Genomic DNA, 19,337 nt, shown 5'->3' with positions numbered 1-19,337 from the left:
ATACAAGCTTTCAATTTTTGTTTTTTTAAATAATCACTGGATTCATCTGTTTCAATGTCTTTTTTTTAAAACTGACTTCTTTTGTGAAACTTTCCCAGAATGTCTACAAGCAAGACTGGGAGAAGAGCAAAGCTAAGAAGTTCGACATCAAGGTGGATGCCATCCCCCTGCTGGCAGCCAAAGCCAACAGCAAGAATGCCAGTGATGTGAGTGTGGCCCTAGGCTGGGCTGCTGTGCTGTGCTGGGCTGCTGGGCTGGGCTGCTGGGCTGGGCTGCTGGGCTGGGCTGCTGGGTTGGGCTGGGCTGCTGGGCTGCTGGGCTGGGTGGCTGGGCTGGGCTGCTGGGCTGCTGGGCTGGGCTGCTGGGCTGCTGGGCTGGGCTGCTGGGTTGGGCTGGGCTGGGCTGGGCTGCTGGGCTGCTGGGCTGCTGGGCTGCTGGGCTGCTGGGCTGCTGGGCTGCTGGGCTGCTGGGCTGCTGGGCTGCTGGGCTGGGCTGCTGGGTTGGGCTGGGCTGGGCTGGGCTGCTGGGCTGCTGGGCTGCTGGGCTGCTGGGCTGCTGGGCTGCTGGGCTGCTGGGCTGGGCTGCTAGGCTGGGCTGCTGGGCTGCTGGGCTGGGCTGGGCTGGGCTGGGCTGCTGGGCTGGGCTGCTGGGCTGGGCTGCCCCTGCTGGGCAGTTAGCACATGTGGTGTCCTTGCAGGTGATGTACAAGAAGGACTATGAGAAGAGCAAGGGCAAGATGATTGGTGCCCTCAGCATCAATGACGACCCCAAGATGCTGCACTCCCTGAAGACTGCCAAGAACCAGAGTGATGTGAGTGTCCACCCCATTTTAAAGACAGTTTAACTGGCCACATGCCAGGGAGTAGAAAGATTTCGGTTGGAGGTTTTGTGCACATGGGCTCTCCTTGAGTTCATAAGACCCTGCTGTGAGCTTTAGAGGTAGAGTGTACCCCAGCTATCACGGGCCTCACATTTGAGGGAAGACATTACTGACGGAACTGTCACCCAGTCTACTTGGAAGACTCCACATTAATATTTAACGGAACATTAGTTTTTTGTTCTCAAAGGCATCCTAGAAAAAAAACACTAGATGTTTTAATCTCATTTAGAAATAGCTTTTAAATTGATTTTAAAACTGTCTTTAGAAAAAACTAATGAACTTCCAATATAAAATCAAGTATGGCTATCAATTCTATTGATTTTATTAATTGATTGTGACCTCTACCTAAGGAAAACATTCCATTGATGACAGGCCTTTTTAAAAACATGATTTTAAAACTATAAATAATATTTGTATGCTGTTTTCTTCATCATATGCATTTTCTGAATTTCGGGATCCATGGATTGCCAAATGGTAACCCCTGGGTCACCTGTCCTTTTCCGGCTATAATTTTTACTGTAGAGGCAAAAGAAAATCTGCTATTTCCAATTAAGATGCATACTGCTTGGAAGAGATTTTAGAAGTGGCTACAGTGTTCTGCATAGCTTACGAACACACTCGTTTCCATGGTAAAGAAGGAAGATGTGGCTATCACTTGCTTGTTTTAACCACGTGCATACATGTGTGCTCTTTAAACCACTATTGTGAGCATTGCACACTGCTCATTTGCATGCTCTGCCTGTCCACCACTCCTTACGCCTTCCACAGTTCAGAAGCTACAACTAATTCCACAGCAATGCCACGGAAAGCTCTAGCGTTCTCTGACTTCGTTTGTTTCCATCCTGTCCTTGAAAACATTAGACCGGTGGGCACCAAATATACAGACACATTCTTATCAGTTGATTGGCTTTAGCAAGTGAAAGACATTACCGATGAACTGTTCTCACACAGTGCCCGGGAAACTAAAGCGAGGAAGCTTTTTCTTAAAGCCATTTGCATATCTGACAACATTTCAAAATGGATTTCTTTTAGGATAGCATACAAGGTAACTTGACCACATCCATCACAGTGTTTCACACACATGACCTGTGTCATTAGACTTTGTTCTCAAGTCATCCCGGCACTGCCTTCCCTCACGTTCCCCCACACCCTCTGATGGGCTCCCTTCTGGTTAGTCAGTCCCTCTACCTTCTTATCATATATATTCCATTTTCCTCTCTGTTTCCCTGCTACTTTAGGGGCTTTATCCCTTTCTCACCCCCTTTGTAGTTTGTGACCTAGAAACCTACACCATCTGAACACACACACACACACACCACACACACACACACACACACACACACACACACACACACACACACGCACCCCAAAACATGGCGTTTGTCTTTCCGAGGCTGCCTTTTTCCACTTAACATAAAGATTTCCACCTGCATCCGTTTCTTCAAATGTCCTAAATTCATTTTTTATTTATGGCTATACAAAATTCCATTATGTGGATGAACCACATTCCGTGTATCCATTTGACTACTAATGGACAGCTACGCCGGTTGCAATCCCTGGCTATTGTGAAGAGTGCAGCAGTAAATATGAACACGCAAGTGTTTTCTTGGTGTGTTTTGACAGCGTTTTATAGACACTGATATGTGTCTGCTGCTGAGAACATAAACACAAGTGTCAAAACAATTCAGCTAGTCACTTCGCCCCACATGCCGCTGCAGCGTTTCCTCATTAGCTCCTTTCAGATGGGGCAGGCTTTAACCGTGGGCTTGCATGCCACAGCAGGTTTTGATTTTTCCCGTCCATCAGCCAACACTTGGATTTTCTAACGAATAAACTGATTCCCTGAGAATAACAACCCGCAAAATACAAGAAGGCAGAACAAGTTCCCTACACTAACTGATAGCCGTTCTCTGACAGAAAACTTGGTGTGGTCGCTCACGATCATGACCCCCCCAACACTCAGGAGACTGAGGCAGGAGGGTGGCCATAGTTTGACTCTCGCTTGGCTTCATAGATAATGGGCCAGCCAGAGCCGCACAAGCAAGACCCTGTTCTAAAAAAAAAAAAAAAAAAAAAAAAAAAAAAAAAAAAAAACTAGTAAAATAAAATTGGGAAAGTCTGTCCACCTATCATTTTCCCGAGGGATTTGGTGACGTAAGACATAGACAAAATAATTACTCAGCTGTTTCTCTAAGTTATCCTGCTTCCTGAGAATTCACTAAGGACGTGTAGAACTAAGCAGACTCTTCTTACAGCGCGAATATCGGAAAGACTATGAAAAGTCAAAGACGATCTACACAGCCCCTCTTGACATGATCCAAGTCACCCAAGCTAAGAAATCTCAGGCGATTGCCAGCGATGTGGACTACAAACACATCTTACACAACTACAGCTACCCGCCTGACAGCATCAACGTGGACCTGGCCAAGAAGGCGTACGCATTGCAGAGTGACGTGAGTACCGAGCCTTTCTCTTCCCCTCTTTGGAGGGTGAGACGGGACAGAATCTAATATGAGCCTTGTCATTGGTACCTCCCTGAAGCATCTGCCTTGCCTGAGAGGAGGCATGGAGGCACTGGAAAATGGCTGGCCCCTGTGGTCCTTAGGAATGTATGTCCTCAGGGTAGTATTCATACGTCAGACATGAGCTCTGTTACTGTTTCCTTCTGGGAAAGTTACCAACCTTGCTGAACGAAGAGGCCTCAGTTGTTAAACTGAAGTCAAAACCAAAATTGTTTTGAGTGTTTAAATGGATGCCAAGGGCCAGCAAGATGGCTCTGAGGGAAGAGTGCTCTTAGATAGATACCCCGTTCTGTCCTCTTCTGGCCCCTCAGGAACCACCTGTTCCTGTAAACTGGCTATTGCAACATCTCACACGTGTGGAATTATACAGCATTTGTCTTCGGAGACTGTTTTTAGTTTCCACTTAGCACAATGCCCTCAAGGTTTAGACTTGTTTAAGCTTTCGTCAGATTCTATCTTCCTTTGAAAAGCCGAGCCATATTCCTTTATAAATATATGCCCTATCTCGTGTATTCATTCTTCTGCTGCTGGATGTTTGGATTGTTCCCACCTTTAAGCTGTTGTGAATTATGTTTCAATGACTATGAGCAACCAAATGCCCTTTCAGCATCTAATTTTAGTACTTTTGGGTCTATATTCCAGGAGTCAAATTGTTAGATCATAAGACAGACTCTTAGTTTTCTGAGACACTACTCTTCCAGTGACTGCCTAACTTACACCCCTACTGTCGTGGGAATATTAACTGGTAAGGGATCAAGCGAGCATTCAGAGAGACAAAGGAAATGACTTGATTTCACCAAGGCACAAACCAAGCTCATGCTACGTAAAGTTTAGGTTTTATAGCTCAGGGAACTGTGTGACATCTGAACGTGGTCTCTTAAGGCCCTTGCTCACCAAAGGGAATTTCCATCACAGTTAGGCACAACGCAGGAACAAATATTTGCAAGTACACATTAAAACACACAAATGCTTGCAGATAGGAAATGAGGCATTCCCTCCTTGGCAATAGGATCCGTGATAGGACCTTTGATAGCTGAAGTATACGCCAGAGTCTGCCTTTCCAAGATGAGAGGAAGGGGCTTTAACAGGATAGCACAAAGAACTCAGCACACTTGAGTAAAACTCATTCTGTTTTCTAAGTCATCTCACCACTTCCCGGCAGGCATTTCTATCAGACTATCATAATACAGAGTAATAATCTGATTTTGTTAGGTACATATACTGCAAACAACAGTTCTACCATAGGCATGATCTTATTTCTTGGTTACTTAATTTTCTATATGTTTTCATCATAGATCTATTTGAAGTTCCTCAGGGACAAGGTTGATTTCTTGATTTCTTTTTTCCACTCCAGTTTTTTGTTTTTTTTAAAATATATTGTAAAGAGCAACAATTTTTTTTAACCTTGTTTCCAGAGATAAATTTCAGGTGTCATCTATGGTCAGATGACTAGAAGAGCTCGCTATTTTATTGGCATCTGGTGACTGTCCCCACATAGTAGCAACTCCAAATAGCAACTGCCTGTTTAAGCAACTTAACAAGTAGAGCTGTTTCCAGACATTTTATTGGTTGGCTCGGACACCCCCCTAAGATGGTCATTATACATGAAGGGCAGTGTGTGCTGAGGCTTTCACAGGCAATGACCATTAAGCCTTATTAGAAAATAACTAAGATCATTCACTGTTAGTAGGGATTGATGAATCCAGACCCAGTTTGTCCACAGAGATACAACACTAAGAGTTGCAAGGCGCAAACCTCTACAGCCAGTGGTCCCAATGTAATTGTTCCATTTTATTCTTTAAAATACAGTTTGGAATCAAGCATTTTCTGGGCTAGGCTTCCACACATTTCCATTAGGCTCAATCTAAGGGGGACATGGAGGTCATGGCAACCAGAAATAGGGAATCCAAGTGTTCCAAACTATCATCAAAGAACAGCATTCCTACTCAAAACTACTGAACACGCCGCGTACAGTGTCCCCAGTGTGGTCGTGCCTGTGAAGGAAACGTGACTCCGCTTCTGTCGTAGGTGGAGTACAAAGCCGACTACAACAGCTGGATGAAGGGCTGTGGCTGGGTGCCCTTTGGGTCTTTGGAGATGGAAAAGGCAAAGCGAGCCTCGGAAATTCTGAATGAGGTATGGCCACTGCTGTCTTCGAGAGCACTGGGTCCTAATACGATGCCAAGTCATAACCAGCATTTTTTTCTACTTCAGTTTTTGGTCGTTGCTGCTGAAAAGTTTGTTGAAGTGGAGATCATTCTTGTGCCCCTTTCTAATATCCAGAACTAATCATCTAGAGCATTCAGATACAGTTGAATAACTTTGCTTGCATAATGTAAAATTTTACTTGCTTTGAACATGTATCTGTGTACTCGCTCCCACCAGGACATTTTACAAATGGATTTGTGTACTCAGCTTTAAACATAATTCATGTATTTGTGTACTCACTCCCATCGGGACTTTTTTTTTCTAGTTTTGTTTTTGTTTAAGACACTATCACTCTGTAACCTAGATTGGCCTAGAATTCATTATATCACCTTCCCTGGTAATCTTCCCTCAGCCTCTGAGTATCAGGATTCCAGGCATGAGCTCTAACACCTACCTTACAAATTAATTTTAAAATGCTACGAGTACATCAGGGAGTTTCCTCAAAAAACAAAAACAAAAACAAAACAAACAAAAAAAACCCCAAAAACAAAAACAAAAAACCTTGCCTGTATCTTTAACCATGGGCCATTGTTGAACTGTTCTGGTGTCTATAGTTTTATCTTTCGTAAATGTTTCTTTGACTTCTGACTTCTTTTGTTTCTTATGACTCTTTTGCTTATGCCTTAAATCCATTCCTTTTCTTTTTGTTAAATTGTATAGTCTTCTTTTGCAAAGAAACATCACATATTAATGGCCTCTTGACCTGTTGGAGATGTGTGGTTTGTTTCCAGACTGGGGTAACACTGAGTGATACAGCTGTCAAGGGTTCTTCTTTAAAGAAGGTGGGAGTGGGTGGGTGAATGAGGGATGTGTGTGCCTGGAGAGCATTCTCTCAGAGGCAAAGGGGTAGGGGAGGGGTAAAGAACTCTGGAAGGGGGTACCAGAAAGGGGGAAACATTTAGAATGTAAATAAAATAATATAATGAAAAAAATTAGCAAACAAACAAAAGAATTGTGCCTTCGATTGTAGTCTTGACGACCCTGTATTAGTTTATAGATTGCCACTCAGCCTGAGGGAAAGGGTAGTGGTGGTCCTGAGACTGTTAATCTGGCCACAGTACCAGTGCCTTCTCCATCAACAGCTGGAAGCACACTGTTGTCACTGTTCCTGCATCTCTGAGGAAAGGGAAGGTTTAAGTGTCAGTGATGCAGAGTGAGCCTCTCTACCGTGTTCAAGCTGGAAGCGTTCTAGTTACTGTGTGCTGCTTTTGTTTGGTTTTTAGTGAAGGCAATTTTGCCTTTTCAATGATCTTTCAGAAAATAAATTCCAAGATTGGTAGGCTCCAGAAGTTTGGATTTGACAAAGCAATGTTAAATATATGTAAAAGTGGGGTGTTCAGTATGCTTCAGGGGTGTATACTGGGCAAATCACTAGAGAAGACAGGCATAAACGTAGTGACAAGGTGTCAGTTCCCCAGCTGGGCGACCGTCCCAAAGACTTTCTTTCTTCTTAAGTGTATCAGTGGTGCAAACATAAGAAGCCACAAAAAGGCTGCAAAGTGAAACTTTCTCTGCCTCATTGATCGTCAGCTGTTTCTCTACATTAACAACTTATCCCTCAGCCAGAAAATGTCTTTACTTCAGGTGCTGATAAGGTTCTTAGGGTCATGTAAAGTCTTCAGGAGGCAGCAACGAGAGGATCAGGAGTTCAAGACCATCCTTGGAAATTCACTGAGGTTGAAGCCAGCCCTGTGTTGCATTTAGATCCGGTTTTGTTTGGTCTTCTGATAACCCTTCAGAGACCTCTCTGGACTCAACATAACAGAAGGCCCTTCTTTTATGCCATAAGCCAGGAACTTGAACGCAAGCATGTTTCCAGAGAGCTGTACCACAAGTCTGCCCACGATGACACCAATTTTAAAACATTCAGTTCTGTATTGTCTTCTTCCCTCATCCAGTATTATAAAACCGATAACTTTTAATTATCCCTGTGACTTTTCAAAGGAAACATCGAGGATTTCAACATTAGCCTGCAGTGAAAATTAATTGTTAGTCTTCCTTTTTGATTCTCCAAACAGAAAAAATACCGCCAGCATCCAGATACGCTCAAGTTTACCTCCATTGAAGATGCTCCCATTACAGTGCAGTCTAAAATTAACCAGGCCCAGAGGAGTGATGTAAGTGTCCACTGTGTGTGTGCCTTAGTAGCTGTTTACTGACGTACCTGCACGCGAATTCTCAGGTCACCTGACCGTAGTTATTTTATCATCTTAAGAGCCTCCTCAGGGCAGCCATGAATTCCCTCTGTCCAGTGATGCCACGTAGGGATGATCGTAGGGACAGTAACAGAGTGTCTTTCTTAATGTCGCCTCGTGAAATGCACCTTGAAATTATTTTCCAGTGCCTTCACACTTTGTGTCTGCCCGGTTTCTCTCCTAGATTGCTTATAAAGCCAAAGGGGAGGAAATTCTGCACAAGTATAACCTACCAGCAGACCTGCCGCAGTTCATTCAGGCTAAGGTGAACGCCTACAACATCAGTGAGGTGCGTCCATCGCTGTCCTACATGCCCGGCCTTTACCGACGAGGCCTTGTGGTCCTATTCAAGGGGTGTTTCTCTTTCAGAATATGTACAAAGCTGACTTGAAAGACTTAAGCAAGAAGGGCTATGACCTGAGAATTGATGCCATTCCCATCAAAGCCGCCAAAGCTGCCCGACAGGCTGCGAGTGACGTAAGTCCAGCCGTGGTCACGTGTGTAGCATGGGACCTAACGGGATACCCAGAAGTCACCAAGTAGGGTGTCCCTGACTGGAAACGAGTCTGAAAAGCACCCTAAACAGAGCTCAGTATTCTTGGAGGCAGAATTGGCATAACTATGTACCCATGAGCTGCCACCAAGACTTAAAACCACTGGGCAGACGTCTGCTACATTCACTTTACTCTGAAGCTAAGAAATTCAAGTTGAAATAGGCTCTAGATGGAATAATTTTATCACTAACCCTTATTAATTTACATGGTTTTCTCTTTCCCTTCTTTCATGCATTATGCCTATTTTCCTAGGAAATTCAAGTATAACTTCTTATTGAAATGAAGTTTTCATCACAACAATGTATACTACAATTACAAAAACAAAACAAAACAAACAAAAATGACAAAACAAATCCCCCAATGTCCTCGTTCAGAAAAGTCCTCCCACCTGAAATTTCTCCCTGAGCTTCTTTCTCGTGGATGGCTCCTCCAGCCACCCCACACCCAATTCTCAGAGTTCCCTTGTATCTGCCCTGGCTTTTCCAGGATCCTCTGCAGGTCTCCCCGAGAATTCCCAGTCCCCCTCTGTATCTAATGCAAAGCCAAATTGCATTCAGCATGACTGGGCTCCGAGTTTCTTTCTTAATAATCAAGGACTCAGAGCATTTCTTTTCTGTTGAGCCTTCAGCTGTCAAGTCCTCAGCTATTCCAGGGTCCTGTCAGCAGAGAGTAATAGGTAAAGAATGTGAAATGATGCTTCGTTTCATGATTTTTCCAGTGTCTATGGAGAAAGATACAGTTTGTCACTGATGGGAATTAGGGTAGCATCTGCAACCCAACTGCCTTTGGGTGGACAGAACTAGCTATAGACATCCAAGTGGCTTCTAAAGGATGTTTTATTTTAGCATACTATGTAGGAAGCTGGTCTTTCATATCCTCAGATTTCATACCCACAGATACCTAACTATGGATTTAAAATTACATCTGTACTAAACATGTACAGATTTTTTATCATTATCCTCAAATGACACAAAACCATTTAGAACTTGTTAGATATTATAAATAATCTAGAGATGACTTGAAGTATATATGAGAGAATATGCATAGGTTACACTCTCTCTTTCTCTCTCTCTCTCACACACTCTCTCTCACTCCTTTTCTTACACACATACACTCTCTCACATTCTCTCTCTCTCTCACATACACTCTCTCACATTCTCTCTCTCTCACACACACACACACTCTGTCTCTGTCTCTCTGTCTCTGTCTCTCTCTCACACACACACACACTCTCTCTGTATCTCTGTCTCTCTGTCTCTGTCTCTGTCCCTCTCTCTCACACACACACATACACACACACACACACACACACACACACACACACATACACACACACGACTAGCATATGGGTGGAGGTTGGTGTGTGTATGGAATGGGGAATCCTGGAACCAATCCTCTTGTTAGGGGAATATTTAAAAATTTCTCGGAAGCTCAAAATATTCAAATTACGACCTCAGCGTCCAGTACAATCTTAAAAGCTACATTTTAAAAATATGCCCGCCTTTGTTCCCAATAGATTCACTACAAGAAAGATTATGAAAAAGCTAAAGGGAAAATGGTTGGCTTCCAAAGTCTCCAAGACGATCCTAAACTGGTTCACTACATGAACGTGGCCAAGATTCAGTCAGACAGGGAGTATAAGAAAGACTACGAAAAGACGAAGACCAAGTACAACACGCCTCACGACATGGTCGATGTTGTGGCAGCTAAGAAGGCCCAGGACGTGATCAGCAATACCAACTACAAGCACTCTCTCCACCACTACACCTACCTGCCAGACGCCATGGACCTGGAGCTGTCCAAGAACATGATGCACATACAGAGCGATGTAAGTGCCGTTCCCCAGGGCACCAGCTCTCAGTCCCAGTGTGGGCCGGGGTCTCACGCCTCTTCCCTCCCTATAGAACGCCTACAAGGAAGACTATAACACCTGGATGAAGGGCATTGGCTGGATTCCGATCGGCAGCCTGGACCAAGAAAAGGTTAAAAAGGCAGGGGATGCCCTGAGTGAAAAGAAATACAGGCAACATCCAGACACACTCAAGTTCACCAGCGTCGTGGACTCCCCCGTGATGGTGCAGGCAAAACAGAACACCCAGCAAGTCAGTGATGTGAGTACAGAGGGAGGGTGTGTGCACACGCGTGTGTGCGTCTATGTGTGTGTGTGTGGGGGGGGTGTTGGTGATGGTGGGAGCACTTTTAGAGTAGAGTACCACTTCAATGTATTGATGCTTATGCCAATGTCTTTTCATTTCTAATTTAATGTTAAATTAAAATTTAGACTTTATACACATATTTAGATTCATATATTATTAATTTATATGATTATCTATATTAAATAGAGAGATTTAGATTTAGATAATTAGAGTTTACCTAATTATACATTAAATTATAATTAGAACACTAATTATATTCAGTGTTAAAGCCATGGGAGCTGGAGAGATGGCTCAGTGTTTAGGAGCCCTGACTGCTCTTGCAGGGGACCAGTTGGTTCCCAGCACCCATATGGTGTCTGTCGCTCCAGTGCCCTCTGACCTGAGCAAACATGCATGCAAGCGAAATGCTCACGCAAATAAAATAAATACATCTTAAATCATTAAATAAATAAAAAGAACAGTTTTAAATTTAGCTTAGGCATGTTCTCTTATTCCCCAAGCAACTAATTTAAAAAAACAAAACAAAACAAAAACCAAAAACCTCATTTATAAAATCTTCCTTCTCAACTGCCACTAAAAGGCTGTCTCATTGGAGACATTTGAAAATATTCTATTTACTGCATGGATAGAAGACGTTGAGACCCAAGCCACACCTCCCAATTCCCTTCCTCTACTTCCTCCCCGTCCTCCTCCCTTACTGGGTACATCTGACAGGCACAAAAAGTTACTCCAGACCTGAGGTGGTGGCACTCTTCCTCCCAGAACATGAGCGTCTGAAAACTTAGGCCAACCTCGGCTCCGTAGCAAAAGAGAAGGCAACAAAGGGAGGGTTTAAAGGGGCAGGCGCTGCCAAGAACAGCTCCATTGAGCGTGTAGTTAACGGGCTTTCCTCTCAGCGAGGCGTGGCAGGCCTTTCACCCTTGTGTCTGTGTCGCAGATCTTGTACAAAGCTAAGGGGGAAGACGTGAAGCATAAGTACACCCTGAACCCTGACCTGCCACAGTTTCTTCAGGCCAAGTGCAACGCTTACAACATAAGCGACGTGAGTACTGATGGCCTCTCATGGCGTGGGAAAGCTTGGTGTGACAGGAAAGAGAGCTTTAGCGAAGCCTCTGGGTAATTCTGTATTCCCGCTCTTGGGCCCCAGCAAAGTGCATCTCAGGATGCTGGCTCTTGACCCTTGACCTTGAGCTGGCTCTTGGTGAGGAAGGACCCCTTTGTGGGTGTAGCACTCTGCTCTACACGGAGCCCGTTGCCTATTCCCCTAGCGCTTCTGTTTAGTTTTCTGGTTGGCACACGGGAGAGGAACTAGAATCCTCCAGGAGAAAATGAAAATAAATGAATTCTTATTCATTGGTTTACCTTTTTTTTTCTTTAACAATAGCCTTAAAATGTATAAAGCTGGCCTCCAAGTCTCCTCTTGGCCATCCTTCATATGACAGGGCAGCGTCATTTTCTCTCACTACCCATCACACACCAGAGTTCCCACAGCCTTTACTGTGCCCTCCTTCATCCACTCTGGATTTTCAACGTCCCTCTTCTGTGTGTGCCAAGGCCAGATTTGAGCAAATATTCAGTGCAGAGACCAGTGATCTGTGCTGGATACAAAGTGCGACCCTTGGCTGATGTGGTCTCCTCAGAGAGCACATGTGATTGGGGGATCTAATCCCTTAGCTCACACACTTGAGAGACCCAGAGAATGCCAGTGCTTGGGGGACTCTTGCGCTGACAGTGCACTGACCCCCTGTTGCTTTCTCCCCCAGGTCTGTTACAAACGGGACTGGCATGACTTGATAGCCAAAGGCAACAATGTCCTGGCTGATGCCATTCCCATCACCGCGGCCAAGTCATCAAGAAACATCGCCAGTGATGTGAGTAGAGTTTCAGGTGAAATTCGAGTAGCTGCTTTTTTTTGAAAGTTCTCAGATACACGCTTGCTTGGGCGTATACAGTTAATGTCATCCAACCTCTCCACAAAATACTGTTTTGAAAACCTGCCACCTTTTCAACATTGCCGCGACTTTTCCCCCAGATGGATGCCTTCAGTAGAAATGTCCTAAGCCTGACAGTAGCTTTCTCCCCTGTCTCACGGCCAAAATTACCTCCATGGACGCATTTCCCTGACAGCTCGTGTTTATTTTCAGTGAGAACATGATCCGACTGACAGTACCATGGTAAATGCATTGCCCCTGCATTCAGTAGAGTGGAGAATGGAGAATGTTACATATCTGCAGATATTTCAGAAGTCAAGCGGGACCCCTGCCCCTCCTAGGATATAATTGCAATTATTCTAGTCAATTGATATCATTTCATCTATGATTATATGTATACACACACATATATATGTATATATATGAATATTTATATACAGTACACAGAGAAAGACTCTCATCTTTATAAACACATTTTTAGGCATTCCTGTCTTGCAAGGTGACAATCTTGACTTGAGAAAAGAGGAGAAACCAGCTGTGTGTGTAGCCTACATAGGAGAAAGGGGTGTAAAGACCCTACAGCTTCCCTTGCATGGACTGAAAATGCCTTCCTCAAAGCTTTGTACACTGTACCCATCCCTCTGAAATACACTCCTGATTTACATCGAAAGCAAAAGTCTGAAATATATCTCTGTCCCTTTCCCAGCCTAGCACGTTTACAGTGCATTCTCTGATAGGTCAAGAGGTAACCTTAGACCTGTTAAGTCCTTACTTATGAATTCCTCCTTACACTGCCAGTGCTCAGTGTCTGCAGGGTTCAGGTAGATTCGGATTCTCTTGAACACTATTGAGGGCTCGAGCTAACACAGGGTACCTCAGTCTGCATCTTAATGATGGTCCCAGCAGTGAGAGACCTCAAGCAGATTTGCTTTGGCTTGGGTTTTATTGATGGGAAACCCCACAGGTTTTGCTGGAGTTCCTTCATTCCTCTGTAGTTCCTTCAGTCATGAATTTACAGAGGAAGCAGCTGATGGAGGGGGCTAGGTGAAGGCCCAACTTACTTCCATGACTGATGTTCACCTCCATGACCAGGAATTACATACTGGATTAGAAAGCACCACATCCCCATGAAGCTAAAAGACATTGATCTGATATTTGGAAAGTGGTATTCCAAAGTGATATTCTGGCTGATTTTAAAATCCTGTTTACAAATCATCTGTAGAAGCCCAGCATAGGGGAAGGTTTTTAAATTTTTCATGGGACTCCCTTGAATTCCGTGCAGAGTTTAAAGGTGTTTTGCTATACATTTTCTGGGAAGCATATGGTGTGTGTTTCGTTAACACACATTGAAAAAGTCATATATCCTGTTTCCTTCTCCGTGTGAAAAAAAAATGTTGTTCCTAGTGTTCCCAGTCCTAGGACTTGGCTAAGCGAGTTTTCTCTCCACAGTATAAATACAAGGAAGCTTATGAGAAGGCGAAGGGAAAGCACGTTGGTTTCAGAAGCCTCCAGGACGACCCCAAGTTGGTCCATTATATGAACGTGGCCAAGTTGCAGTCGGACCGAGAATACAAGAAAAACTACGAGAACACCAAAACCAGTTACCATACCCCTGGGGACATGGTTAGCATCACTGCTGCAAGGATGGCCCAGGACGTGGCCACCAATGTCAACTACAAGCAACCAATACACCACTACACATACCTGCCGGATTCCTTGAGTCTTGAGCACACGAGGAATGCCAATCAAATTCAGAGCGATGTGAGTACGCGCTTCATGATAACCCAGAGACGTCTGCCCTTAACGGATGAGCCTTTCCGTCTGTTTTATTCCGATTTAAAACGCAGTAAGATGCTTGAAAAAAAAGTACACATTAGAGTAAGCGATGCTCATTCAAAAACTTTCAGAGGTTTTGCTGATTTCCCGTATTTACCATTGTAAACATTGACATTGCTTCTGTTCACTTACGGGTGAAGCCAGGACCGCGTTCTTCTAATCAAATGAGATTCTTCGATTCTCAGTTTTAGTGGTAATAGCGGCGTGACGCGGAACTGGATTCTTTCTGAATCCAGTAAAGTTTTTCTTTTCTTTTTATTAAACTCAAGGTCACACTGTCATCCGTGTAAATCTATGTAATGAGTCATAGAGAATGAACTAGGAAGCTCTACTTGGAGCATGAATCACAGGGAGCCCCACAGGGAGCTGTTTAACATTCAGGGCATTCCGTTCTGCAGATTTCTGTAAGACTCGTCCTCTGCCATTTCTGTAAGACTCATTCTCTGCCGGGGGAAGAAATAGAATCTGGTCATTGAGCTGTCAGTGAAAAGCTCCTGCCAGCTGAGATCAGGAATAACTTGGGTGCGCAGTGTGGGTGAAACTCAGACCTGCCGATTTTTTAGTGAAATCCAAAGGGACCCCCAATTTCCTGTCAAAAGGGTCCAAAAGAGGTTCACCACTCCCGTGGAAACACATGACCTAGGTTCCCTTCTGCAGTGTATAATGAACTCTCCCAGCATACCTGCTTTGGCTCGTCCTCAGTTCCTGGTTAATAAGCGGAATGGAAGACAGAACCACAAGCACAGGGGAAATAATTGCTTGCGTTTCTTTGGGGTAGAATTGCTGGTCCCAGAAGCTTCCCTGTTGCCTAGGCTGCCTTCTCATACGAGCTTCCCCATTTGCAGAATGTGTACAAAGACGAGTACAACAGCTTCTTCAAGGGCATCGGGTGGATCCCCATCGGCTCGCTGGAGGTGGAGAAGGCCAAGAAAGCAGGCGATGCTCTGAACGAGAGGAAGTACCGACAGCACCCGGACACCATCAAGTTCACAAGTGTGCCTGACTCCATGGGCATGGTTTTGGCTCAGCAGAACACAAAGCAGCTAAGTGATGTAAGAGGTTTCCCATTAGTCCACGAATAAACCCCATAGCCAAGCCCCCATACCAGGCTCCTTCACTGAGTACGTGAGGGCGCATACGAGCCAGTTCAGAAACTGTTTTCAGAGGTTAAAGGCCAGACGACTTTGGAAGTAACCAGGTTGAATTTGAAGACAGAGAAAACAGGCAGCCTTTCCAACTCTGCTGTGTTTTCCCAACACATGTCATTCATAAGCAGGACCTGCACGTTATACATGGGAGATGAGTGTTTCTATTAGCATCTTCAATTGGGTCTGAATTGCAAAAGCTGTTGATTGCTGGGAGTTCTCCCAGATGCACAGAGAAATGGCATAATGTCCTACTCTTCTTGACTAACAGCTCGCTCTGTGAGGCACTCTTAAAATGAGGCCTCTGGGGACAAGACCAGTGGTCTATTTGGTGCCGTTCTTTCTGGGACTCAGGCCCCTTTCTTCCTGTCAGAGGCAAATTACTATTCTCAGTGTGTCACATCACCTAGTGCTTTCCAAGTTCTTTTACAAGTGCCTCCTTCAGGAAGAGAAGCAGATTTTAAAACGTAAGGATCATATTTGTTTTAGCCCCAGATGTAGGAAAGGAGGGCACACTTGCCTTGCCTCAGACCTGCAGGTCATCTGTGGGTTTCATCCCTTCAGGGCAGTCCCTGCTCTTGCATCACCACAGAGCTTAAGGATAGGATCACTTCAGTACTCAGAAATGCTGGAGATTCTTTTGTGTTGAGAAAGGCGTCGCTTCTCCCCAAGTTTGAATTAGCTAGGAAAATGTACTGTCTGCTCCACCACAATAAATACCACTAGCATACACCGAGATACTCAAGCCAGAAATGTGCTTGTCACTTTGGATGTAACCTCCATGCCCCTCCCCACATCCTATCTGACGCCAAGCCTGTGTTCTGAAGTCATCTTTCTACAGATTTTATCTCTGACCTGTTACCAACTGGAGTCTCTTGCCTGTCATGTCGATGGCTGACAAGTGACTTAGATTCACTGTCTGGGCTCTCCAGTAATAAAATGCCATCTTCTTGTGTGTAAACCCTTTAAGGTATTTCTCCTTGAACTTAGAATTCAAACTCGTTGCCTTGGGTGAAGAGGCCTCTGCTCCACGGATCGCTCTCCATCCATCTATGCCACTTCCAATCCTGAGTGTCAGGTTGTCCTGAGCTCCTCCATGTGGCTCTTCTAACCGTGGGGCTCTGGATGGTTTTCTGCCTGGTACTGTCCCATCCACCCAAGTCTGAGCACACACACACACTACCCCTCTAACTCTGTCTTGGCGACTGTACAAGTTCTTGTGGGACGGTTGTCGTATTTGCAGCATATCGAAAACTCAGCTCTAGTTGATAGTTTGCGTGCTTATGCAGAAACATGCCTTCTCTATGAGACTATGAGCTCCAAGAGGAGAGATCTGTTTTTTTTTAAACTTTAAACACAGAACCCCCCCATCCCAAGTGGTGGAATGAACATCCAAATATTCCTACCCCGGCTCCCTGCCCATGATGGTGTATGCATTTGTCTTGTATATGCAAAATGCCAACCATACCCTTCCATTTTTTAGGCATGGCTACATGATGAAGCTCATCCTGTGTCAGACCCTAACATTCACATGTCTCTTTCTCTGCAGTTGAACTACAAGGTAGAGGGAGAGAAACTGAAGCATAAATACACAATGGACCCTGAACTGCCTCAGTTCATCCAAGCCAAAGTTAACGCCATCAACATGAGTGATGTGAGTAGACCTGATAACTCGGAATAGTGCTTATGCGAGCAGCCTGTTTCTAACTCTGGGTAACTCCTGTACTGAGTCACTCGGGGGGGAGGCAAACCAAGTGTAGACCATTTGAAAACTCAGATGGGAGCCTTGTACCGCGGTGGACTAGAGGTCACAGTAACATTTTGCTTGGTGTATATTCTTTCTGTATAACAGCTGTGACTCACTGGTCGATGGGAAAGCCAGTTTAGAAAATGGCACCCCATTGTTGAGAAACACCAAGTATGGCAAAGGCTAGAAGTAACAGGTCCATAGTCTGCCCCAAGAGTGAGGGCCACTCTGTACAGTTTTGTTTCAGTTATTTATTAAAACTTCTCGAAGAGTTCAGCTCGCTTCTGTAATTGCTGTGACTTCTGAAACAACGAGTTATCAGCGCTTTAAGTGGTAGTCGGGGGGCAAGTAATTGGTTACAACCCAAAACTGTGAAGCCAGGAGTTACAACACGGACTTGCAATGTCAGGAGCTTAGGACACTGGTCCTTGACACTAAGGCTGAAGAATAGAGAGAATCTCAGTCCGGCCCAGGCAGCATATTGGGACCTTCTGTCAAAAAATAAAATAAAGCAAATAAATATACAATATGAATTATAATTTAAAAATGTAATTAAACCCAAGGGGAAAATCTATTTATAAAATAATCTATTATGAAATATATTTTATGTATATTCTAGGCAGGATCTCATTAAGTAACCAACACTAACTTAGAATTCCCTATATGGAAAAAGCTGACCAGGAACTCAGATCTAGGCAGATCTCCTCTGCCTCCCAAGTGCTAGGATTAAAGTGTGCACCACCATGGCAAGCAACTGCTTATGTCTTAATGAGGACTTACTTAAAAATAATAGCTTAGTCTTAGTTATTCTTAACATTTTAAGTATTTATTTTTTTTTTTTGGTAATCTATTATATGCATTTGGTCCATTTGAAATTTTCTCTCAGCACAGCATTAAAAGCACTTAACAATGAAGGCCACAGGAGTGGTCATGTATCTGACTTTTAAAATTTTGATGACAAATTTCTCTAACTTTAAAATGCTTTACCCTGGAAAGTTTGTCCCAACTGTGAATCGTCTTAAAGGACAGATTGGAAGTACAGAAATGTATGGAATCTCACCTTACCTTCAAAGCAGGCCTTTCCATTGCCCTGTCACCCAACCATAGACCCCGTGTCATTGGCTGAGATTATACGGTGTATTGTTCATTGTTTTCACTGGTTTCTTTTTTGAGTTGGATTTTGTTTTGTTTTATTTTGTTTTCTGAAACAGGGTCTTCCTGTATATTCCAGGCAGGCCTTAAGCCCACCATCCTCCTTCAGCCCTTCAATGCTATGACTATTGCCCTCCACCCCCAGCCCCTTTTACAGCTTACAAAAATAACGTAACAGACACTCGGGCGATGAACTAGTCACTTGGCCTCAGGTTCTCTTAGTAGAATGGAGTGTAGATATCTTGTGAAAGATACCTTGCTGTCCAGTTTCAATTTGCCCTTTCACCATGTCAAGTGATAAAGAAGCCCTTTGTTTCTTGCAGGCTCATTACAAAGCAGACTGGAAGAAAACACTTGCCAAGGGTTACGACTTGAGACCAGATGCCATTCCCATCGTTGCTGCCAAAAGTTCAAGAAACATCGCTAGTGACGTAAGAGAAATGCCGCGTGTTTTACCGTCTGCATATTGTGCATAAGACCGTGCTCTATAGAGGGAAACACATGAAGAGATTACAGCATGAAGTGTTTTCTTATTTCCCAACTGCCAGTGATATTTTCTTATTACTTCACTGAAAAAAATGTTTTAAAACTTCATTATAAAGAAGAAAACTACTGTTTTAATTTAACAATTTATTTATAAGAAAAATTTAGTGAAACAAGAGAAACTGGGAAGAACTGTAGGTTAAATAACAATGTTTTAATTGTTTTTAAACAAATTATGTGTTCTTGATGAATTGATATAATTATCATAGTAGAGTATGAGTTCATTCATTTTAAGATCAATACTTTAATTTGCAGTAGGGCTTTGCTGAAATGAAACCATGATTACATGATTTTTAAAAGTAGTGTAAGTTATTGATGGAAATAAGGTATAAATATATAACTACTTAATAAATAAGCCTTTTCAGGAGCCTTTAAGCATATCCAAAGAATCCGCTAGTCAACAATGAAGATATAAATTGCAAATTATTTTATTATTTATTATTCTCAGAGCAAGTGTTGTAGTCATCC

General features: G+C 43.7%; 1 protein-coding gene across 51 annotated transcripts in view; it reads left to right on the top strand.

Moving 5' to 3' along the window:
- Neb (nebulin) overlaps positions 1–19,337 on the top strand; it is a 197,819-nt gene that overhangs the window by 33,942 nt on the left and 144,540 nt on the right. For all 51 annotated transcript variants that reach the window (NM_001419519.1, XM_087651606.1, XM_087651601.1 and 48 more), the window contains 15 exon segments: positions 99–206; positions 698–811; positions 3,136–3,333; positions 5,431–5,538; positions 7,629–7,727; positions 7,990–8,094; positions 8,175–8,282; positions 9,876–10,187; positions 10,264–10,470; positions 11,453–11,557; positions 12,279–12,386; positions 13,896–14,207; positions 15,128–15,334; positions 16,977–17,081; positions 18,650–18,757. In NM_001419519.1, coding sequence (NP_001406448.1) covers positions 99–206; positions 698–811; positions 3,136–3,333; positions 5,431–5,538; positions 7,629–7,727; positions 7,990–8,094; positions 8,175–8,282; positions 9,876–10,187; positions 10,264–10,470; positions 11,453–11,557; positions 12,279–12,386; positions 13,896–14,207; positions 15,128–15,334; positions 16,977–17,081; positions 18,650–18,757 — 2,304 coding nt within the window.

This window comes from Rattus norvegicus, chromosome 3 (genome assembly GCF_021556685.1).
Source record: "Rattus norvegicus strain SHRSP/BbbUtx chromosome 3, alternate assembly SHRSP_T2T, whole genome shotgun sequence".
NCBI lineage: Eukaryota > Metazoa > Chordata > Mammalia > Rodentia > Muridae > Rattus > Rattus norvegicus.
This window is presented reverse-complemented; position numbering and strand designations above follow the sequence as displayed.